At 33.8% G+C, this 24,926-nt stretch overlaps 4 protein-coding genes across 7 annotated transcripts in view; 2 read left to right on the top strand and 2 right to left on the bottom strand.

Annotated features, from left to right (window-relative positions):
- Positions 1-6,669, bottom strand: part of LOC120636022 (exosome component 10) — a 40,634-nt gene extending 33,965 nt beyond the window's left edge. For 2 of the 3 annotated variants that reach the window (XM_039907258.1, XM_039907260.1), the window contains exons 1-3: positions 5,764-5,925; positions 3,894-4,075; positions 1,920-2,067 (exon numbers count right to left, since the gene is read on the bottom strand). In XM_039907258.1, the coding sequence (XP_039763192.1) occupies positions 1,920-2,067; positions 3,894-4,075; positions 5,764-5,832 (399 nt within the window). In that variant the 5' untranslated portion in view covers positions 5,833-5,925. Of the gene's footprint in view, positions 1-1,919; positions 2,068-3,893; positions 4,076-5,763; positions 5,926-6,472 lie in introns of those variants that run through there. The other variant, XM_039907259.1, reaches the window with a different exon arrangement.
- A 2,715-nt stretch (positions 6,670-9,384) lies between these two features.
- On the top strand, positions 9,385-12,526 carry LOC120636462. Its single transcript, XM_039907945.1, has 3 exons — positions 9,385-9,467; positions 10,422-10,636; positions 12,206-12,526. The coding sequence occupies exons 2-3, from the start codon at positions 10,435-10,437 to the stop codon at positions 12,430-12,432; spliced, it is 429 nt and encodes a 142-aa protein (XP_039763879.1). The 5' UTR covers positions 9,385-9,467; positions 10,422-10,434; the 3' UTR covers positions 12,433-12,526.
- Positions 12,527-12,528: 2 nt separating this feature from the next.
- LOC120636463 lies at positions 12,529-14,464 on the top strand. Its single transcript, XM_039907946.1, has one exon. The coding sequence runs from the start codon at positions 12,537-12,539 to the stop codon at positions 12,711-12,713; it is 177 nt and encodes a 58-aa protein (XP_039763880.1). The 5' UTR covers positions 12,529-12,536; the 3' UTR covers positions 12,714-14,464.
- Positions 14,465-16,673: 2,209 nt separating this feature from the next.
- The window catches only part of LOC120636034, a 134,009-nt gene continuing 125,756 nt past the window's right edge, over positions 16,674-24,926 (bottom strand). For both annotated transcript variants that reach the window (XM_039907278.1, XM_039907279.1), the window contains 4 exons: positions 24,250-24,377; positions 23,110-23,213; positions 21,064-21,118; positions 16,674-19,570 (listed from right to left, as the gene is read on the bottom strand). In XM_039907278.1, coding sequence (XP_039763212.1) covers positions 19,543-19,570; positions 21,064-21,118; positions 23,110-23,213; positions 24,250-24,377 — 315 coding nt within the window. In that variant the 3' untranslated portion in view covers positions 16,674-19,542. The remainder of the gene's footprint in view (positions 19,571-21,063; positions 21,119-23,109; positions 23,214-24,249; positions 24,378-24,926) is intronic.

Below are 24,926 nucleotides of genomic sequence, written 5' to 3'. Positions count from 1 at the left end.
GTAACAACTCCCGCACGCGACATTGCTTGCAGCAATAAGGCCGCCTTTGCATGCCTACAATTCTTGTTCTGTTGCTTATTCTATATTTTTATGTTTGTGTGCAATAAAGTATTTCTTCTTCTTTCTTCTTCTTCTAGTTTATAAGCAATTTTGAAAAGTCAAGTCAGTCTGTTTCTAGTGACTCTACCATATGCGTGCACAGAAATATATCCTTAAACAATTTTCTAATTCCCCACGGTATCTAAAAATATCTTAATTCAAGTCACAACCGTATATGTTTGTATAACCACTAGCTATATTGGTATATTATAGCAAGGCTTGGTAACTTTCCGGGCGCGGCATTGTCGACTGCGCAGCTAAATCCAACACATAGCAGCGCAGTTAACAATAATGCCAGCATTATTGTTAACTTCTCTCTTCCCTGTTCGCCAATTTACCCACTCAACGTAACAGTTCATATACACGCATTATTGCACACTAAACTTAATAAAGGCAAAGTCAAAAATATCTTTAGGCCCCATAGTTGCCACTTTTGACTAATGTTTGTCAACATCAAAATGTTTATTCATCAGTCACTTATGAAGCGTTCATACATTTAACTTGTTAACACTAATGTTAGGTGATGGTGATAACTGCTCTCGTTAACTTAAAACTAAAGCTACGAGGGTTCCAAACGCGCCCTGGTCTAAGAGCCCACGGCAAGCCGGGTGTTCTTTTTTGTTATCACTATCCCACATTGTCATTTAAAATTATTAGAAGAGCAACCTGCTTAGTGCAATTATTAAGCCAAGGTTTTTTATCAATTACGTAGTGGTAGTTACATAGTCCTTTATACTATAATAGGACATTTGTAAAAGCTTACGTTTATGAGGTTTTAATATAGCAAATTAAGCTCAATATTCATGGTATATCATTGGATTCAGCAAAGTAATGTTTGTTTCTATCCAATCTTTGACTATTCATAGTCTGATAGCATGATAAACGTAAAAAAAATCTTTTCGCAAGATAAATTAAGCTCGCTCGGAAAAGTACCTTCTTCGAAGGGTAGAAAAGTCATTTATGATTAACTAGGAAATGTTGGACCTACCCGTGCATATGATTAAACAATGCTTTAAAATAAAATATTAAACATTATTAAAACATATGACAGCCTGGTTACTATACAACTGAAAACAGCTGAACAAAAAATGATACTATTTAAATAAGACCAACTGCTGAGTTTCTTGGTGAAAACAGCCTTCGGAACCGCTGTTAGAGTCCCAACAAATAGTCATACTCGGCTTTAAAAAGTGCTTAAATATAGGCCTTATTAAATAAAATTAATTTTTAATTTTTTAACCGTCGGGGAATTTCCCGCCAATTAAGATTTCAATGTCACAGAAAATCAGGAATCAGGAATGATTAAAATGTGGGCGTTCATAAAATACGTGAGATTTTTAAGGGGGAGAGGGGGTCGAGTCAAATCTCATCGAATCTTACTTTGGAAAGAGGAGGGGTCTCTGCAAATATCACGCAAATTTTTTTCTGATTGTAACAAAAAAAAAAACCTATTTTGGTCCAATTTATATTGTACAGGCTTAAGATTTTGTTAAAATACGATTAAGATCATTCACTTATTTGTTCGAAAGAAAATAATTTCATTCATACTTCGACGTTATCCATCTACTGTCTGTCAAACCACCATATTTGTTTTATACCATTTGTTTTTTTCTTTTTAAAATAACAATCCAACGCGTTTACGTAAGAAAAACCATATTTGACGTGAGATTCATTCGGAGCATGGGGGAGGGGGTTGAATAAAATCTTACGACATCTCACCAGAGGGGGAGGGAGGGAGGACAGAAAATTAAAAAAAACTCTTCACGTAATTTATGGCCGCCCCCTTACAGATAAAATAGAGACAATACTTCCGAACTAACCTGTATGGTAGTGATAATAGGATTGTAGAAGTCATTATGTTTGGTTGGTTCAATCCCTTTGTTCAAGCAGTCAATATTACTATAAATTCGATCCAATATGCTGTCATTGGCTCCTGTAAGTCGCTCCATATTGAATTCAATGTCGTTTCTGCGTGATACATAAGAGAGTTATAATCAAAAGTAAGCAAATTGGAAAATTTAAGTTTTTTGAATAGTGGTTTAACATAAATGAAGTCTCATATTAACTTGCTTGATAAGAATTTATTCAAATCATATACATAAACATACAAATATAGCAAAGCTACCACACCAACAGCACTTCTAAAACTATGGAAAATACACCATGTAGCTACGCAGTTGCAAGCACAATAAACTATTGTTATCTAAGAAAACATATTTCTTTAAAAGCGAATAAAAAATTGATAAAAGAGTTTTATAAAAATTGCTATGGCGCATAAAAAAATCACAACTTTAAGACAATGCTCAGCTCAATTCGGAAATTATTGAAGCTTTAGTTTCGCTACTGGCTTTGATAAATTAAAGCTAATCTTTCATCATCATAAACAACTCATTACCGGTCCACTACAGGGTCTCCCACAATTAGAAGGTAGACCACCCCGCTGGCCCAGTGTGGATTGATGGACTCGATAATATAATAAATGATAACATAATCTAAGAACAATACTAAATATGGAATGAAACCAGCAGATTAATAATTGAATAGTTTTCTGACTTCCAAGAAACCTCCAAATGTTTTTGCATTGCATTGTATAATTTTTACTTAAACATGAGGTGCGTTTAAGTAAAAATTATACAATGCAGGTAGGTGCATTACAAATAATATTGGTGCACCATCTTTGGACGTCTCCATATTGGATGTAGAATGATATCAATTAGCTCCAATACTTCATCATCCAAAACAAACGTTTATGGATGATGATATACCTCAAACATACTAACTAATATGGCAAGTCTTTCTCTCTATTTTTGTCTGGCAGGAGGCTTTGGCTGTGGTTAGTTACCACCCTACCGGCTAAGTTGGGCAGCCAAGCAATTTAGCGTTCCGGTACAATGTCGCGTAGAAACCGATTGGCGGTATGGGTTTTTTACGACTGCCATACCCCATCATTACCATCTTACAGCATCATAGGTTCGCAGAAGTGGGATTGCATTCAAAGGTTAAAAAAATAAAAATAAAATGGCAAGTAAAATTCGCTATCTAAGAACATATTTATTTAAAGCTGGCAATGCCCATGGTTTCATTGATTTAAAATATTAATAAACACATACATAATATATATCTAGAGGCTATATGTTTTAAGGTACTACCTGTACTTGCTATATCAATAAGATTTTTTTCGATACCTGTCTGGCACACTGGACACAAGCACTATTTTACAGAATGTAAAAATAATTTTGAGTGTTGTAAGTAAATGCATCATACACAAGCAGAATTTTTTTAAAATGCCTCTCAATAGCTTCAGATTTTATTAAACGCTAGCAGTCAATTACCGCACAATCATACACTAGCTGTAGCTTCTTATATGGTTCCTATTAAAACTTTCATTTGTTATTCCACACAAGATATCCAGCATTGCATGGCCTGTTATTTCGCTTTCTAGGGTTTCTAAGGGTTATAGCATGATGTTAAATAGCCTATAATAGTCCTCAAGATTTGGGCTACAGTATCAAAAAAGATTTTTTCAAATCCATCCAGATTAGTGCATTCGAACAAACAAAAGAACACTTTACAACTGTTTAAAAAGGACAAATAACAAAAATCTCATTATAACACCCCTGTGTGTTATCCTAACTAAACAACCAACAAACTTATAACACTCGCATTGTTTTTGCATTGGGCGTTAAAAATGAAAAAAATGAGAACAGATAAGTGCTCAAACACAAGCTTACAGATCACTAAATAAACTACTCTACCATAGTTAGGTAATCAATTAAAAAGTCAAAGCTACTTACTCTCTCAACTTGAAGGCCGGAAGCTCAGTCACAAGTATACTGTTTAGCTGATATACCACGTTCTGATTGAATTTTTTTGTCACAGTATTAAAGTCGGGAATTCCTTCGTACTTTTTGTATGAAATACCAATCGGCAAACTGTTTGACAATCTTATGGTTCTGCACATGGTAGTTAAGCCAGTCTAAAAAAAAAAAATTATCACCGCATTGTTAGCTGTTAATGGAATAACTTTAGATGGGAAACTCATGTAATCATTTATTAAGTAGCCTTATTTCATGAAGTATTTAAAAAGTATTGCCTACATAAAGTAGTGTTTATTGGGATTTCATTTTATTAATCTTATTACTGCATCACGATTGTGTGCTTATGGGGTAATGTTCAGTCAACATGTATGAAACATTTATGAGTATGAAAAATTCTTCATAGATATATTGTGAAATGCTCTTTCTGCATTGGTTTCCAGCCACATATATAACCTGATTATCTCTCTGTAACCCCAGCCACTTTCATGAAAGTTTGTGGAAACCTGGGCGGCCTGCTCGGTTTCTAGAACAAGTTCAGTTTGCTGAAGTATCCACTTACAGCCTAGTCCAAAGATGCATAACTTTATTATTGTGCACCATAACCTAGACCTCATCATTGCTTTCAAACAGGTATAATAGTCAAATATACATATATTTTATTAAATCATAAAAGCTGGGAGGCTGGTATTAATATGGGCATCACGCACCATAATACAACTCCACACCTACTTGACTCAAATCATAGCAAATCATTCATTAATTGAAATGTGTGATTTATATCTGCCAATGCATGGCTTACGCTTGGTCCGATGACTACCATATATGGCTAAAATGTGCACCACAATATAAATATTATAGAAATATAGATGAGAAAATGTTATCTCTACAAGATGTGTACAACAATATTTAATATAAGAGCATGACTATAGAAATATACCAATAAAGAACGCATATAGGATGGAGAATTATGCAATTGCTGTTATATTGAGAGTAGGTATTGCATTGGTGACACCAACAGCTCAGAGTAACGAGAAGAATACCTATAAATGTATCATCAAGTGCCTATTGTATGGACCCTATTGTACTCTCAATTAAGTGCTAAATGGGAGCTGCAACTAGACTACAATGACAAGCAAATATGTTGCACTCAGAAATAGAAGTTGTTAACTTTTGATATCAGTAGTCCTAACACTGGTGACTCTAATTTGTAACTGGTGACTGATAAAATTTACATGAAAGAACTTGCTAAACATTAATCAAAATTTGTGACTAAATGTCACTTACATTTTATAACTGCAATATAGCAGTGCCTTATCTTAAACTAAGCAACGCCAATTGCCAAGTAGATTGTCATTGTTGCAAGTGGAGATGGACGGGCCAAACGCATCTCAGATAGTAACGGGCCAAACGCATCTCAGATAGTATATCTATCTATTATTTGAATTGTAACAAAGTTACAGTCTGACACAAAGTTATACTTGATATTTCTACATGTTTTGTTGTAACCAGAGTACAATACAACCAGAATACAGCTGTTCTGAGTTATTTTTTTATAAAGTTTATGGGTTCATACCTGTATAATTAATATAATAATAACTACATTTATAAATACAAAAATAAAATCACAGTAACTGAACACGGATGACGGTACCTACGCCAAGCGCGTTGACTCGCACTTGCCAATACGTATTTGTTTTTGATGCGATAATAAAGAGTCGTACTAAATGATGTAAAAAAAACAACTATGATTAAACAAATTTGAGACCTCTTTGAGTTATCCAAACACTTGTGGGAAACACATGTTTAAGTTATAGGCAAAGGACGTTGAACGTATCAAATAACTTACCTCGATGGAGGATTCAAGATTGGCTGGCAGAAATTCAGGAGCCTCTGGGTTTAAAGCAACGCTCATCATGGCTATCGAATGTTAAAATAGTCCACGAGCAACTAATACTACTCTGCGATCGTGTAATTAATAGTCGTAGTGTTTGTATCGCACTGTGTCTTCTTTGTGAACCACCATGTTGTGAACCACAGACCAGAAATTTATTGTGTACCATAGATTCATAGATTACACCCCAAGATATTGTATTCTACATAAATGTTTAACGGCGCGAAATATTAAATGCGATCTTCACAAATAAGCTTTTCTTGAAATCGATATAATTAACGATAATTTAGAACTTTTGAAAATACGTAACTTAAACAAAATATTAGGTATATATTGTTTTAGTTCATGGTCATTTACTAGGACAAAAAAAAAACATCTTATAATTCACGATAGGCCGAATAGTTTTTGTATAAATTAATTTATTCTAAATATTCGGCCCGTCCCGAGTTGACTTTATTAGCGAACCCAGCATGTAGCCTGGAAAAGCAGCGCCACAGTGAACATGATATAATAAATTTCTATTAGGAATCCATTGCAGTATACTCACAAAATTGCATCCAATTCGGTCCAGCCGTTTAGGTAGAAATAGACAAACACAAATTCAGAAAGAAGAGTTATATTCATTACCTTGAGGTAAGGTAACATATTATTAAATAACACTTACTTTGATTGATGATCATTACCATTAAAAAATGATTTTTTAATGTTCGCGATAAGGCAATATATAGTTATTTTCCCCTCTATAATTCAGGAGCCTCTGGGTTTAAAGCAACGCTCATTGTGGCTATCGGATGTTAAAATAGTCGACGAGCAACTAGTACTACTCTTCGATCGTGTAATTAATAGTCGTAGGGTTTGTATCGCACTGTGTCTTCTTTGTGAACCACCATGATGCTAACCACAGACCAGAAATTTATTGTGTACCGTAGATTCATAGATTACACCCAAAGATATTGTATTCTACATACATTTTTAACGGCAAAGAAGATATAGACGTTACTTGCAATATTAAATGCGATCTTCACACATAAGCTTTTCTTGAAATCGATAATTAACGATAATTTAGAACTTTTGAAAATACGTAACTTAAACAAAATATTAGGTATATATTGTTCTAGTTCATGGTCATTTACTAGCCAAAAAAAAGCATCTTATAATTCACGATAGGCGAATAGTTTTTGTATAAATTAATTTATTCTATAAATGCAGCCCGCCCCGAGTTGACTTTATTAACGAACCCGGCATGTAGCCTGGAAAAGCAGCGCCACAGTAAATATGATATAATCAATTTCTAGGAGGAATCCATTGCAGTATACTCACAAAATTTCATCCAAATCGGTCCAGCCGTTTAGGTAGAAATAGACAAACACAAATACAGAAAGAAGAGTTATATTCATTACCTTAAGGTAAGTTAACATATTATTAAATAACACTTACTTTGATTGATGATTAACATTACCATTAAAAAATGATTTTTAGTGTTCGCGATAAGGCAATAAATAGTTTTTTTCCCTTCTATAAATAAGCTTGTAGTTCGTAAACTTTCGTAAAGTCATCGTAAATCCTACTAATATTATGAATGTGAAAGTGTGGATGTTTTTTACTCAATCACGCAAAAACGGTTACGGCTGAACGGATGTGTATGGAATTTGGCATGCATGTAGAATGACGTAGTTTGACATGGAAAAGAACATAGGCTACCTTTTATCCCCATTCAAATTCAAAATTTCTTTCATTCTCGTTGTATCGTATTTGTTAACGTTAGGCAGCAGTCAACGTGTTAATGTATGGATATGGTAAAGTGTAGTAGTTCTTCATAAAACCTGCTTGTTCAATCGTTTGGTTCTCATCAATAATTTGAGTTACACGGCGTAGTAGACGCGTGGCGAAAACTTTGTAAATACAAGATATGGGGCTGATGGGTCTATAATTAGATATTTGCTTGGCATGCCCATTTTAGTATATTAATATGATTTCTGATGTTATCCATTGGTTTGGAATAGAATTTCTGTTGTAAAAAGGTTAAAAAGCTTTGTTATTGTGTGTGTTAATAAATAAATTGCAACCAGCTTATAATACATCATTCGTTATCCCATCCGGGCATGGGCATTTATCTTTAATAGACAGTTATATCTCTGCATCGATAAACGGAAGTACTAGATCATTTTTGTTTAGTCGAATAGGTGTAGAACTTGTGGTTTTTCTAGTAGTTTTGTATAAATTTTGATAAAATATATTGGCTATGTTCATTCAATCTTTTCGGTTTGTTATAATAGACTCTGATGTATTTTGCAGATGTGTCACTTGCTTGATATTATTTAACTGTTTATTGGCCTTCCTCCAGTTCTTCCTATGAAATGTTCCAGTGTACTAAATCTATAGTTATGTATATTTTGTCGAATCTTTTGTTTTATTTCTCTATATAATTTGCTAAGTGCTAGCTGGCATGGCATGGCTGGGCACTGACCTCAATTTATTGGGCTACCTCGCATCGACGCTATTAGTCTCACCGCCAGGTATAAGATGCTTTATGGTACGAATGGCTAGCATTCGATAGTACAACGTATTTGCAATGAATGGTAGCCACATAAAAGTGGGTCAATGAGTAGGTATAGTTTATAACCTAGCGGATTCGCTGACGGGTTGGCAACGACCCGCCCGCTGGCCCGCGCCTTTGAATTACATTTTTATTTATAAATAGGCCAGGCCTCCTGCCGTTCACTGGTTGAACACCGACATCCACCCTCTTCATATTTACTGCTATATCAAGTAGCTACATCTTTTTTATGCTTTCGGATTATTTTTTTAGTTTCTTTATATTATACGTTCAATAGGCAATCAAACAACGTTTGAGAACTAGTATTAAAAAAAAGAGGATGGAACGGATAGTTAATAGTCATATTAATATAGCTGTAATGTTTATTCGCCATTAAAGTGATTTTAAAAATAGTTTACACTATCGTAAGCCTTTATTTTTAAATCATCAACATTAGGTGGGCACTATTTTTTCATGGTTATTATAAGGTATTTACCTCTTTGGCATACAATATACATACTGTGTATGGAGGGTAGAGGTAAGGAGAGTCATCTGTGTATATGAAAAAGTGTCGTCAAAATGTATTAAATTAGGATGGCGCCACATTTGCATCAGGGTAACTCTTAAAAGAAGCGCCAAATATAAATATTGTTAGAGTAGGCTTGAAAAATAAACAAGGAAGTATGGAGATACAAGGAAGTAAGGTTATATTTACCACAATATTTTGTACAACGTAAGTTGTTGAAGTTCTCAATAATTAACTACTTTAGCCGATAATGACATTAAATTTTTTAACTCGGCATACTTCAATTCATCTACGATTGCTACTTTCATACCATACCCTGTGCATCCATCAGCGCCATTGTGGAGGATTTTTGAACTGTTATTTAGCGCATACACTGGACACTTTTTCAACTTTTCTCCCATATAAGATGACTCTCCTTACCTCTACCCTCCATAATACGTCTGTGGTCAACTGCCACAGACTACTATATACAATTTAAATCGATAATTGTCAAACACTTGTTGACTGTTCTAAACGTTGTCTGAACACTGATTCCGTTTTCCGAATTCATAGAACTGTGAAAGCAAAAATAATTTACATTTAATCTTGAAGTTTAAGGTAAATATAAAATGAAATAACAATTAAATGATAAGTTTTGAACTATCTAAGTAATTTTATCATATATTATTTAGGTAACGCTTTCACATTACATTCCTAAAATTAGCGGTAATAACGGTTAACGCCCATGTATTTTTACAAGTACCACCAATCATATTTCCTATGTCATACCTATGTTAAGTACCGCAAATAACATAAACAAAAATTTATCTGCGCTATGCGTAAGTCTTTAATATCCATTACTTTGGAAAGCGTTGTTTCACTTACTCATGAAGACTTCACCAGTTCGAAGCGTTTGTTTGCCGATATTGTCACTAAGTCACTCCATATCTCGGAGTTAAGTTTGGGCTAAAATGTGCCTCCCCGATTGAGCCAACGGGGATAAAATCACCCCCTATCATACCTTCTGTTGTAGAGGCATATATATATTTATTTTTTAGAATTCAAAATTATAATATAAAGCAGTAAGTTTTCAATTGTGTGCTGTAAATGGGATTGAGAAAGAAGCAAGTGAAAAAGTTGGGAGCCTAGGTTAGGAAAAAAGCTTGGAACATAATAAGATATGTTCATGAGCACTTATTTAAAGGTTTTTATAATATTTCTAGGTAATTGCTATGCAACCAGTATTATTATTGCAAAATGCTCATCTTTTATATTTATAAAAAAGTTTTTTTTTTATGACCACTTACAGTACACTTTTGTACAAAACTTTTTTGCAAACTTTATTTTCTTCAGTTTCATCATAATAGGAATACAAGTTATAAAGTAAATTTCCTTCTACACAATCACCATATAGTTTTCTTGTGTTTGAACCTTGGAGAAATAATTTCAGATTAAAAACAAGCTATCGAGAACAGTTTATACAATTCATGTGATAGAATAGTTTCTTGTTAGTAGATTTGAAAATAAATAGTAGACAAATTAAATGTTTGAAGTACCCTTTTTCTTCGGCAGGTATAGAAAAATAATGTCGCCCTATGAATCACAAACTTACTTTACAGGGAATGACACATACAAAGCAGTTAATCCGCTTATATCTAAAGTTGGCGATTTTAGTCCGTTCTATATAGCCATCGCAATCTGCTCTGTCATTTTTGGCTTTCTTCTGATACTGAACATTGTTTGCTGTTGCTCGCGACACTCAGTCTATTGGCTCGACAGACATACAGGTATTATTTTATAAATACTCTCTGTTTATATTACATTTGAGACAATGTCATGTATGCATTGGATATTAAGATCATGAAAATTGAGCTTAATTTGGTATACAAAATATGTATAAATAAAATTTTAGCAATTCATTTGCTTTTGGAAATCTGGTTTTGGAAGATCAGATCTTCGGCTAGAAATTATAATAAAAATATAGGTAAGGTAGATTCTCCTGCTATACACGGCATATAGCAAATTAAGCTTAATGTAATGTTGTATAACATGGAATTCCGCAAACAGCTGCTTTTATCCAATATTTTAAAAATTAAGATTTGCTGTTATCTTTAGATACCAGACAAATGTGCACAGTGTAACATATAATTGGACATGGGTCATCCAAAATCATGTAATCATTTGATTCCAACACCTTCCACTGGTGCAGAAGGCATGTTGTTAATAAAAAAAATTGCTAAGTTTGTTAATTGTAATATAAAATAAACTTAGAAATTAAAATTAATTACATCTACATGTTGCAATTAACAAGGTCCAGTATTTGTGTATACAAAACTTACACAAATTATGATAGTAAATTAATAATAATAATTTTTATTGAATGGTATAAACCCAGCTTATAAGATTGAAATACCAATCAAATAATTGTCACCATCATAATATCAACCCACTATGGTGCACTGTCCTTCCCACAACAAGAAGGGCTTATACTGTCGCCCTCCACATTGGCCCAGTGTGGATTGGTGGACTTCATACAACGTCAGGAACATAATGGAGAACTCTCAGGTAGACAGGCTACTCACGATGTTTCCTTAACCTTTGAAGCAAGTGATATTTTAGTTATAGTTGTGTGCTGGGCCCCTGAAAATTTAAAATTCTTATATTTCAAGTAGGCCTAATATAAGCACTTTTGAAACGTCAAGTCTGTCTGTTTGTATTGACTCTACCACAGGTTCGGAAGGCAGATTCTACTGAGAAGAAGCTGGCAAGCAACTCAGCAGTTGCTCTTTTCCAACATCAACAATTTACATTTTACATTTTAGCATTCATTTTTCTCTCTTGTGAGAGCTGAAAGCGGAGTTGGATGCTTCAAAGCAACCTTGTCATTAAGAAATTCATCAATTGTATACCTCGCTGTAATAAATGGGTTTTAAGAAATTCCTTAAACTTATGCATTGGCAGGCCCAAAATCACCTGAAAGTGAAGAAAGCTGAAGTTGTTAGGAACTTCACTGGTCTATCAACGTTTCAATAAATTTAATAAATTACAATAACATCCTGTATATATAACTGTTGCTTTAGTGACAAAAGTGTCATTAAGTATTTGGTTTATTTTTTCTTTACCTCCCGGTGCACTAATAGGATTATAATATGAAGATATTTTTGAAATGGTTTTACACAATTCAGCTGTGCACAAATCCTAAATAACAGTTAATTAACTGACTGCTAAGGTTATTTGGCATCATCACGGATGTACAAATTATCAAGCTTAGTATCATATCATATTCATCCATATTACCATTTTAGTAGATGAACCTAAACTGAATAAATTCTCATAGATAACTTTTCGTTTTCAAGGCAACCGCTGGATTGTTTCCATATGGTCAGCAACTCCTCACAAGCAGCCACCCCTGGACTTGACAGAACTAGAGAATCAATACCAATACACTCAGTATATACGTCCTGAAAACGCGGAGCATAGTGAGGATTACAGACACGCAGAAGTCCATGCCTCAGTGTCAAGACAACCATTAACTGCTTCGCAGGAATATTTTGAGCTGCACAAGAGAGAGAGTGATATATAGGCTGAGAATAGCTGGAATCTACATATAAAGATATACTTTACTTTAATAAATTTAAATTAAGTGCACAAATACTTTAACTTAAGCTAAAACATTTTGTATACAAAATGGCATTCCTTATGTTATACCCAGCCATAGCTATCCTCTCTCTATTCGTGCTGATGGTGATCATTCTGATATTGCGATTTGGTGCACGTTGGTGTAAGCTGAGGCACACAACATTCGCAGATCAGGATTTGTGGAATGAGACAGAGGCTTATGAGCAAAAAGTCTCTTATGCGTAAAATGTATACTCAGCTTAAAATCAATATACTAAAAATAATAAAAGAGTGGGAGATGAGTTACTTTTATAGCAATTTCTCTTTTATAGCAAACAATTTTAGTAATATACATTATGGTAAGCACTTAGCAAGTAACATAATCTTAAATGGAAATTATTCAGCCATGTCTGCTGCCATGGACTTAAGTAAATACATGCCCACATAAATTTCAAGCTTTCAGCTGGATAGCTGGACAGCTATGTAGCAAATTAAATCTACAATCTGAAGACTCCGATAAGATAGTATAGATTTCAGGCAATACTAAATACAAGCGCATTTTTTGAATCACAAATTATCACAAGCGTTGATTAATATGTTACTATCGGTCACAGGGGAATAGGGATTAACATTCATCGTCATCATCATCAGCCTATCTCAGTCCACTGCTGGACTAAGGCCTCTTCATTTGCACACCATCTCAGTCTATTGCTGGTTAGCTGCATCCTAAACATGGATGAACATGATTAGACAAAAATTATGTACACTTAAGATATATTATATCCTGCTTCCACTTTTTACAAGTAAAGTGTGTTTGAACCACTTCTGTTATGCGGTTTATATTTGTAGTTGTTTACATTAAAACTAACATCTTTAGTTCTACAACTTTATTTTCAACTTGAGGTTGTGAAATAATCAAAATTAAAAATTTTACTATTTGGGACATCTATTTTGTTTAACAGTGTAATGTCACATTACAGAATATATGAATATATGATTAATTCTTTTTTTGTATGAAATTATTACTTAATTTTATAAAGTCGTAGAACAAAAGTTGTTAGAATAGGAATACAACGCGTTCTGGTATTTTTTAATTAAACCTGTATAATACAAAAACTATAGCATCTAAGCATAGATTTGATCATGGAGTCATATTATGGTAATCTTATATATAGAATAATTGATATCTTATATATAGAAATTTTAATTACAAGACACTAAAAATGTTGTGTACGCGTCACCTTATCGCCCCGAACAAGACTCGGAGCACACGAATTTTAACAAAACTTTATGTTACAGCTAGCGACTTTAATGTAATTTTAAACTATATTGCCTCTTACACTCTAATGCGGGCCACAGACCTCCCAAGTAATATGATCGAATAGGCTTGTTGTAAACAACTGTTCGATCAAATTATTTGAAGGAAGGAAGGAAGGAAAAGAAATGTATGACAACAGCGCGTTCGAGAACCCGTAGTGGTGCTTGGAGCGGTCGTTCGTTATTTTTTATACTTAAAATGCTAAACGTTATTTCTAGTGTCTTTTTATTAAGATATATGGATTGAAGTTCAAACTTTTTGGGTCTACCACAAAGTTACGATATCAATTTAGAAATACAATGTCACAAAGTACAGTATGTACTATTATTAATATAATATAATAGACTAAGCGGTTTTCGCTGATGCGTCCTATACACACCATGTGCTTTTACCACATCTTGTGCTTTTTGTCTTTTTGATGTTTGTCTATTCTTGAACTGATTCAGTGATACTGCATGCAAGTGTATATGTAGCCAAAGTTATATTGACACAGATAACTGTTATAGTGGTCGCCTAGTGAACGAAATTTAAATATAATTAATTAAAATTATAAGATTGAACATTATTCAGTCTACCACAGTAGACCACAGACATTGGCTAATCTGTGTAAAGCTAAAAAAAAATTTAATTCAATTTTTTCTTATAAATCCAACTAAATTAAAAATTTCATTTTATTCCAACTGAATTTCTTATAAATCAAGAGTGAATAGGCATCTTGTAGGCAAGCGCGCTCCACCTTAGGCAGCATCGTCACTTGCCATCAGGTGTGATTGCAGTCAAGCGCTCTACTATAAACAAATAAATATACACAGATTTCGCCAAGGCTACATTGTTAATTTGTCTCGTGTCACTACTACCTGTGTGTAATGTTATAAGCTTCATAAAAAAAAATAGCATTATGCCCTATTTAAATTTATAAATATATATTATATTTCATACTCCTCCGTCCGCGCAACTTTCATAAAAAGGGGTACAAAGTTTTTGCTTTTACGTATTAATATATAGATAAATAATAGTTATCTAGTTCGTTCAATAATACCGTCCATGGAACTTTTTTTTAAATATACTATAGTGTAAGTTTTTACTTGTTCTAGTGTAAGCTTTATTGTAACTAGTGATTAAGATTTGATGAGTTCTACAGATCAGATGTACTCATTCGTGAAGGGCTGGTATGCAATTTTGCTACCAATATTAATTTAATTGACATTATTGAATTTATTGGTTATTTGAAAACCGGTTTCAAGCCCTGGGTTGACCCAAGTAGTCTTTCGACTTTTCTTATCAGGAATTATATTCTGTGATACCTTAGTAATGTTGATGACTGTTTTAATTTACTATTCCGTCCAATGTTTAGAACTTTTTTTTACATATTATTATAATTTACTGTAATTTTTTACTTTATATAGAATATAAGTTTGACATATTAATTGTGGAGTTTAATTTTTCAACTCTTGCAGCATTGAAAAAATTGTTTTACAAAAGGTGGACTCAATGCTAAAGCATTTTCTACCAGCCAACCTTGGGGCATGCTAGAAAAACGTGTGTGGGGGTGATTATTTGAAGCTAATATTATTACTTTTACTAGCTTATGCCCGCGTGGCTCGTCTTCGTGGACTTCAAAATTGGGTCTAAAGCTTCGCTCGTTAACAATTTTCAATTTTCCCTCTGGAACTACTTAAGGAATCGATTAACAGCTGTTCAAATTTTCTCCATAATTTATTTTATGTTTTAATTATTATTTTGTGTGCTTTGATTGCCCAAATCCAATTTAATCGTTTTAATTAAAAGTCTAACAGTGTAATACATCTATAGTTTAGTGCAAAGTGCTGTAACAAAAGTTTTCTCGTCAATTTAACAATTGACAGATAGGTCTGTACAAATTGAATTTATAACAATTGTTTTTTAGACATTTCGGTGTTCTAAGAGTTGTATTAGATTAAAGACAACTATTTGTCAATGTTGTTTGCAATTGCAGGTTATTCTTGAGTAACGTAACATTTGCTAGCACAACACAACTGTCATTTTGTGTTCTTTTGGCTGATAGCTTTTTAAAGTTAATAATAGAGAAGTATGTAGAGTTTACTAAGTCCCTTTATATCGCTTTTATAGATTACTCAAAAGCTTTTGATTCTCTACATCATAATAGCATTTGGCAATCACTAAATGAAACTGGCTTAAATAGCGATTAAGTATATAGAACTAATAAAAAGAATTTACGAAACCAGTAGGTAGGTCCCGAGTGAGATTGGAATCTCCAGGTCCATTTTTTAAAATAGACTGGGGGGTAAAACAAGTAGACCCATTATCCCCAAAATTGTTCATGACTGGTCTGGAGAGCATCTTCAGGAAATTAAACTGGGTTTTAAAACAAAGGTATTAAGATAAATGGTGAATACCTATTCCAATTAAGATTTGCTGACGATTTGGTACTTTCGGAAATCGAAAATAACTACATTACATGTTAGAATCGCTCAACCGAGAAAGTTAGACTGTTGGACTAGAAACGAATGAAGGCAAAACTAAAGTTATGACTAATAAAGACCGAGTACCAATTACCATTAAGTTCACAAATATAGAATATGTCAAGGACTACATCTACCTTGGTCATCTCATTTCCTTTCAGTATAATTAAAGTAGGTAAAGTGTATTTCAGTATTAAAAAAGTCATCTTTGGCCCCATTTGACCTTAAGGCTCCAGGCCCCAGGCCCCAGAATTGTTGAACAAAGTGGTTGCGCTCATCCGTTGGAGTAGGATGAGCTTACAGGAGGTTACAAAAATTAATCGAATGTTACTGTTGTTCAGTAATTCAAGCGAACGTGACGTCTAATTCAAATAAAAAACAAGTTTTTCATTGGGAAAAAAAAATAAAACCACACATGTTATTCTATTTTTTTATTTACACAGATATTTACACAAATAATAAATAGGTAAAAAAAGAGGAAACAACACAACATACCGACAACAGGTCTCGACACAGTCAAGAGTAGGAAGGTCGTTATTTTATATATTTTTAAAATTAAACTTAAAGTCTTATCCAAAGAAATCTAAACAAAAAGGCCTTTTTATGGTAATAATTGACGGACGGCCCATCCACGTGAGGTCCGGAGCCTCCTGGAATTACACCGACAACGCCGCCCTTCAGTTGTTCGTATCAATTGCTCTTTCGTCGCACGCAGTATGAAAGTGGTGATAGAAACCGGGTATTCTAGTAATACTCGTGTAGTAGCGGCCAAACAAAGTTTACCAATCCTAACATTATTTATTACCTTCCATAATAAATGATTTAGATTTCTGTGGTAGACATACATATATTTTATTAATTATAAAAAATGCGAGCACCTAAGATTTCATATTCAGAATAAAATACATAATATTGCGTATATAAAGTATAAACAGTACGAAACATATATAATATATTAACAAGAATCGATGTTGCCAGTTCTGAACTCACAAATGCAAGTAGCGGTTCTTTATAATGCGTAATTCGACAGTGACCTTGTATGTGGTAAACATTAGTAATAATAGTAGGGCAACTAACTAACACAAAGTATTTCCAATAAGCTTTAAAGGTAATGCTAGCTAATGCTATAAAGGTTGTATAGTGGCTGTAATTTAGTAGGCTAATGAAAAAAAAAAACTGGAACTCTTACCGTATGATGTTAAATGCTCTTAGTATTTATAAATTTCAAGTAGATAATTTATTTATTGCCAATATATTAACAAGTTAAGTATTAATATTTTTTTAAAATTATAAATAGCCTTTACATAAGCATTTTTTATGATTCAATTAAACTTTGCTTCATGTTGCAAACATGCATGCCCTCGACTTGCCAATAGCATAATATGTACGCGCCCAGTTCTACGCGCGGATTATGATGTCCTGGTAACAATTCCTGGGTTCAGTCAAAAGTGTATTGTTAGCGATTGGTGTATTATTTCAAAAAGTTTACATTACAAAGCCTGAGGTCTCTGTCCAACTCTACGCCTCAAAGAGTATGTTATGCCGTCGGTCTTTATTTCGGTTATTATAAATAATGTGATAACAATCGTGAAAGCCCGCCAAACCAAGTTAGAGCATCGTGGAGGGCTATAGTTATAGGTAAATCACTCTCTACTGTTATTGACGCGGCTATTAAGAATGACAATAAATATTGCGTCACAATATTTTTTTTATAAAGATACTTCTTAATACATTTCGAGGATAATTTACATAATTTAATCAACTCATAATCAGTATCATACATTATTTATTATCAAAGTAGGTACTAAAAGTAGTGTAAAAGCTTAAAGCAGTAATATTTTAAAATAATACTGTTATATTAATATGATACTGCTTTAAGCGATTATAAGGCACTGGGGCTCGGAACTACAAAATAAAAATGATTACCTATCTAAAATCGGAGAATTTAGAAATTTCCAAGCATGTTTATTGTATGTTATGCAGGAATCCCAGCAGCATATAAGTACAATGTCTGCGACAGTATCCCAAATAATTCAAGTGACCCTTGTGTTTGTATCCTTTTTGTTATATCGACACAGCGAATTTTATATTTAGTTTTAAATTGCGATACTTTTATCCTGTATCTTTACGGTTTACCACCATCTAATGCGGTAGGTAGGTACATCGGAACCAGTGTTCCCACGGTTCTGACAGCCGGCGTGGAGACATACAGTGAACGTAGAAAAGAACAATTAAAAAGAAAACCCGCCTTTATACAATACCTTATTATTTCCTTTACTAAACTATCCTTTGTCCATAATTCCTATACAAAATCGATAGCAAATAGATAAAAATACACCTGCTAGGTTTCTTGTTGACAAAACTAAATCGATTTACATATTGTTTAGGTTTTGACTTGACAGATATATAGGCTTACATTTTCTAATAATCGGGACCCTTAAATGACACTTGAGTCTCGGCGCACCATTTTGGAAATTTCTAAACTATCAGAGTATACTTTAACAATGGTTGTTTGAGTTAAACCTACGGGACTATGGTTAATGAGATTCGATAAAGTAAAAAAAAAACTCGCGTGTGTACTTATGTACTCACGTAAGAAGTCATACTTCATTGGCGTTAAATACAAATGAATTTGTTACGCATTCAAATTTCGAACTGAGTAAAAAGACGACAGCAAATATCTTCTTTGAATAAGCAATGCCAAAGCGAATTCCTATTTCAAAAATGACTTTAATGGTACCAATTCTGTTAGCCACAAATCTCTTTAAAAACCATAACAGTGCCAGTTATGTTCCACAAATAACGTAGTAAAAAGGACAGCACTACCATTAGACCTGCCAATTTAGTTTAGTATAAAGATTTATGTACAACCCAATCGACATCAATGATAATCTAACCCAAGAATGTGATGTTATGAACGTTTCGTCCCCATTGTATAAAAAGGTTATTAAAAAAAAAACAATGCTTTTGTCTACCCTCTTTTCTTAAACTATGTTGGTCACTACTGCAGTATTAATGACTACGTCAAAGCACACTGGTGACGACTGGGCAGTGCATTTTAATCTTTACCCAACGTAATTTCATTCGTAACTAGTCGTAACAAGATATATACCAATGTTTAGAGACCGCTTCAAGGTATCAAAAAGACTTTGGGAGACGAAAAATTTCCTTTCCGCCCTATAAATCTGTAAATTTATACTCATTCAGAAAAATTCACTTGCGTCTGATTTTCTTAAGGCACCAAAAGAAGTATAACTTCGATAGTAATGTACTAGTTAATTAGACTCAATTGTTATTATCTTTGTTGTAGTTCAGCTGGTGACCTGGAACAAAAAGTTTTTTTTGAATAGTTATAATTGACGAACTAAGCATATGGCCCACCTGATGGTAAGTGGAACCGTCACCAATTGCCACGCCGCTACACACTATTGCAACAATGCTGCTTAGCGGCAGATATAAGCATCCGGCCGTTTTCACCGAACGGAGAGGTGATGTTTTTACACGCTTTATATTAGCTTCACCTGTATGTATGTAACCGAACCCTTTGAGCTCGATTTTGTCCCACTTTGAACCGTCAGATTTCTTTCAAACTTAGTAGACATATCGAGGACCGATGACAATACACTAATCTGAGAAGATTATTTCAATTTTCAATATAAAAAATAAGATATTTTACTAATTACTACAGCGCCATCTAGACCCAAATGTAAAAAACCTATGGCGTTCGCGTACCTAACAAATTCCACAAAAAACATTAAGCTACTAGATGGTAGAGGGCGTTAGCTGTTACTTTTTGATGGCCTGTTTTAAATAATAATTAGAACTTGCATTTTTTAATTTGTAAAATAAGATTTTTATTAATTTATATATTTTTCAGCTATAGTCACCAAGGCAGGTATGATGTTCATTTTAATTTCCAACCATTATCTTTAACTTCTCTCTTTGATCTCTATTTATCTCTTTGACGGTGAATGGGTTACCGATTAATTTTGCTCTAATAAAAATAATAGATCAAATAAAACTAAAGAAAATCGCTTTTATAAATAAACTGAACTAAAAGGTAGAAATTAGTTTAGTTTTTTATATTTTTTTTTCATTTCAAGATAAAAATAAAATAAATACTTGACTTCTTATGTTATCAAATATTCAAAATTTATAAGCTTAAACTTGGACATTGATGTTAATTTTTTTTTTTTTTTAAATTTAATTTTTAATTTAATTCTTAATTTAATATGATTTTTAATTTTAATTCTATTTATATTTTTAACATTATTAATTATTAAAATATTTTTAGACATTTATTTTGTAATGCAGTTATATATAAAATGTAATTAATTTTGAAATTATTTGTAAACGTTGTGAAAACCTGTAATAAGCTGAACATTCACTTAGCTCGCAACGTAAAAACTTGGACAAGAAAAAATGTATTAGCGGTTGGTTTCCTAAATAAATAAATATCAAGGCGTTTTTTAGTTTGTTTGAAATATTTAATTTATTATTGGTTTGCTTTGAAACGTCTCGTCCTTTTTTTTTTCGCTTCAGAGGAAATATCCAGCCTTCTGCCCTCTGCTCAGATGCAGCTACTTATGTAGGAGGTCCTGTGTTCGATTCCCAGCAGGGAAAATTTGTGAATTTATAAGTTCTGAATTTTCTCTGGTCTGCTCTGTTGGGGTTTTGGCCGTGGCTTGTTACCACTCTACAGAAATAGTCGTGCCAACCAATTAGGGGTATAACTACCATACTCCCTAACATGTTAGCCGGCATAAAATCTTACTGGTTTAGTAAAAACCAACGTTTAACATGATTCAACACTCACTGGTCATTGGACTGCTTGCCGGGCCACGACTGGTGTCCGTCGAGTGTCCTGTTCACTGCAAATCAAACGTTATTAATCGTACCACCGCGCCGCTAGAAGCAAGACACACAGACAACTGATGATATGACGACTGACTCTGATATGACGACTTACTCTGACATGGCAACACATACCATTAATTATTGACTGCTGGCCGATTCACTAACTTTCCCTACAAGTTGCCAACTCATAAAAAAACCTTCAAATTTATATGGAGGTAACAGGTGGCCAACGCTAAGTGACTGTCGGGAAAGTTACAGAAAAAGGAAACTGGACTGACTGACCACATAAATGGCAACCAAAAATTTTTTGGAGCACCAAATGTGACAGTGAGACAAGGGTCTCTGTAATTCATATTTTACGTAGTATATTCAGTTTGTTGTTCGGCGCACCTTCGCCCGTTAACAACATCAACAGCCACTGTAAGTAATATTGCGTTGTGTGGCTAAAGCTGACTATACACGATCAAGTTTACTGCCAAATTTGGAGCGTACTTGAAGCGCAATCTTGACGGTGTATGGCTATATACTCACTTATACCCATACAAGTCCTCTGCAAACTTGTCCGTTAACTTGATAGTGTAGTGCCAGCATAAAGGTTGAAATAACAATTCGCCCAGCATATTCTACGCAATGCAAATTATCTTACCTAATCGCCAGCTTGGAAATATCAAGGTGCGATCGCGTCATAATCAGATAAAATTTATTTGAAACCTTAGCATAAAACCCTCGCCGTGTTGCGGATAAAAATGGAACGATTTTCTTATCTACAAGAGTCTAAGTCTCAAATTTATCCCAGCTCTCCAGAACAGTTTTTTTTATTTTCCCGGTCAGTTTTTAAACGCAAAACTATCTCTAAGTATACCATAATATGTACCTACCATCACTTAGCGGTATTATTTTAATATTACTATACTATATGTAATATCTTAAGTCCGTGGGGGCTTAATAGTATCACTTAAAGCAGTACCTATGTTGTTGATCCTTTTTTTTCGATTTATAATCCTTAATTTAGGGACGACCAAATAAATATGTATTAAAACGTAATATGTATTAGTAGTAGATATTTAGATATATTTGCTTTATGCGATGGTGAGTCATTTTGTTTGAATAAAGTAAGCTTTGAGTTAGGTTCACAAGATTGTTTCATCAAATATACTCAACACTGATATCTATTATACTAAAGTATAAATAGAGATCAGTGACTTTAACTCTCGCAGAACTGCATTTATGGGAAAGATGGATTAGGTTAGCTACATAAGGTTTATTTATTTATTTATTTATTTACTTATTTATTCATAAGACACACCAGCAATTAATTGTAACTACATTCATAAAATAATAAATTAGGTGATAGAATTACAAATTCTCTCTAGTGCCATTACGATAATCAAGGTTTTAATAATTAGAAACTGTCAAGGATGTTACCGAATTGGTCTTAATACAGTTTACACGTAAACTAATGCAACATTGACGATAGCGATTTGTATCTGTCATTTTAAAGTTTTAAGGATCAAACGCTAAGTTTCATCCACTTTATTTACACATTACACATAATTTCACAGATATGAGTTTTTTTAATTTCATAATTTACTCTGGAAGCACTGACTCTTAATGACATTTAACAATGGCGGTAGGGTTGCTGTTACAAAGAGACCTGACATTCCACATCATCGTCACTTAAGACACGAAGAAACAGGAGCTGAAAGTACTGGGCGTACAAAAACGCAACTAGCTACTTTGTTCCTATCTCTAAAGTATAACATCGAGGTGTAAGTACTAAATAGGTAAGTTCATTTATTAGCGATGCTGTACGTGTTCTTGGCATGCCCTACAATATTCTCTGTTTCTAGGCGATTGTTTTCGTACGTAAGCTTTTAGTTTGTGTTGAATTAAATGATGAATGAATGAATGAATGAATGAATGAATGAATGAATGAATGAATACACTTTTATTTTTCACCACATAAACATATATATAGTATAATTATAAATAAAAATTTACTTACAGCTCTTTCGGTCGGCAAGCCTGTTCCGACGACGGTCGCGTGCAAGCGGCCTTCTCTTGGAGGTGGCGCATCGTACCAAGCTCTCTATAATCTCGTCTTCACCACTGGAAATGATAAGTTTAAAGGATAATTATTTTAATGATAACGCTTGCATGAGATTCGTTTCATCAATAGTCTATAATAGCTATCCACTGCTGGACTTATATATCGGTCTATATTGGACTTATATATATTTTTGCGAAATTCCAATATATATATATATTCTTCTACCAGTTAGACCTTGACTGCAATCTCACCTGGTGATAATTGATGATGCAGTCTAAGACGGTAGCGGGCTAACCTGCTAGGGAGTATCTACGTGACATCGCACCGGGACACTAAATCGCTAAGCGGCACGTCTTTGTCGGTAGGGTGGTAACTAGCCACGGCCAAAGCCTCCCACCATACCAGACCAGACCAGAGAAAATTCAGAAATTATACATTCCCAAATTACCCATGGCGGGAATCGAGCCCCGGACCTTCTACTTAAATTCACAGCGCTCACCTCTGCGCCAAGGTCCTCAAAATTATATAATATATACTACTAGATAGATAGATAAATTCTTTATTGCACACAATTGAGGGATAATGATAACATATTTTGAAAACATTAAAACTAGAAAAATAAAAATGCGCAAAGGCGGTCTTATCGCTCTAAGCGATCTCCTTCAGACAACCCTTGATGAAAGAAGAAAATGATTATGGAAACGGGAAAGTGCAATTTCAAAAATTTGTCATTACATAAACAACATCAACAATAATACACAAATAGCTAATACAAATACAAATAATATAGACATAAATACATACAATATTAATATATATGCATAAATATATATATACATATATATATATATATATATATATTTATATATATATATATATATATATATATACAGAGCAAATATATAAGCTTATGACTCCGTAGATAAATAATATTCTTTTAAACGACTAGTTAAGTACTCAGCGAAAAGCAGGAGAATCTGTATGGTGTTATTCATAATTTCTTCAATCCTTATACTCCACACCAAACAGATCTTCGGCAATGTACCCTCTACGCACGTTTCGCTCCGAAACCGGAGCATTGTTATGTTAACTAACTTGTGCAAACGCGTAGGAGGTGGCTTCCTTCTGTCAGCAAGTAGATCAGCGTCCGCGTCACTCTTCAGTAGCTCCTTGAGAGCGCTGTCTGCCGTGTGCTCGCCGCTCTTGTTGGAGTAGTTGCCCACCTGGCCAAAAATACAACAGCTTTCATCACACAAGTTCGGGAAGGCTATCTTGTTCGGAATCCATTTCGTCCTAGCGGATGCTAGCGCATAGAAAAGGTATTCGTGTAATTTTCATTGAAATTAGAACCATACCAATAAACTAATACGTCGGTAGTTGACGGTCGATTGGCGCAGTGGGCAGCGACCCTGCTTTCTGAGTACAAGGCCGTGGGTTCGATTCCCACAACTGGACAATATTTGTGTGATGAACATGAATGTTTTTCAGTGTCTGGGTGTTTATCTATATACTATAAGTATTTATGTATATTATTCATACAAATTATTCATCAGTTATCTTAGTACCCATAACACAAGCTACGCTTACTTTGGGACTAGATGGCGATGTGTGTATTGTCGTAGTATATTAAAAAAAAAAAAAAAATAGAATATTAAAAATTGCTGACATCAAGAGCTTTGCACGTAGCCTATCCCGCTAGCTATGTATGGTAGACTTTACATGCCTTTTAGACCATTATGAAGGACTCTCAGGCGTGCAGGTTTTTCTACGAT

This window comes from Pararge aegeria, chromosome Z, assembly GCF_905163445.1.
Source record: "Pararge aegeria chromosome Z, ilParAegt1.1, whole genome shotgun sequence".
Lineage (NCBI taxonomy): Eukaryota > Metazoa > Arthropoda > Insecta > Lepidoptera > Nymphalidae > Pararge > Pararge aegeria.
The sequence above is the reverse complement of the archived record's forward strand: the minus strand, read 5'-3'. Positions and strand labels throughout refer to the sequence as shown.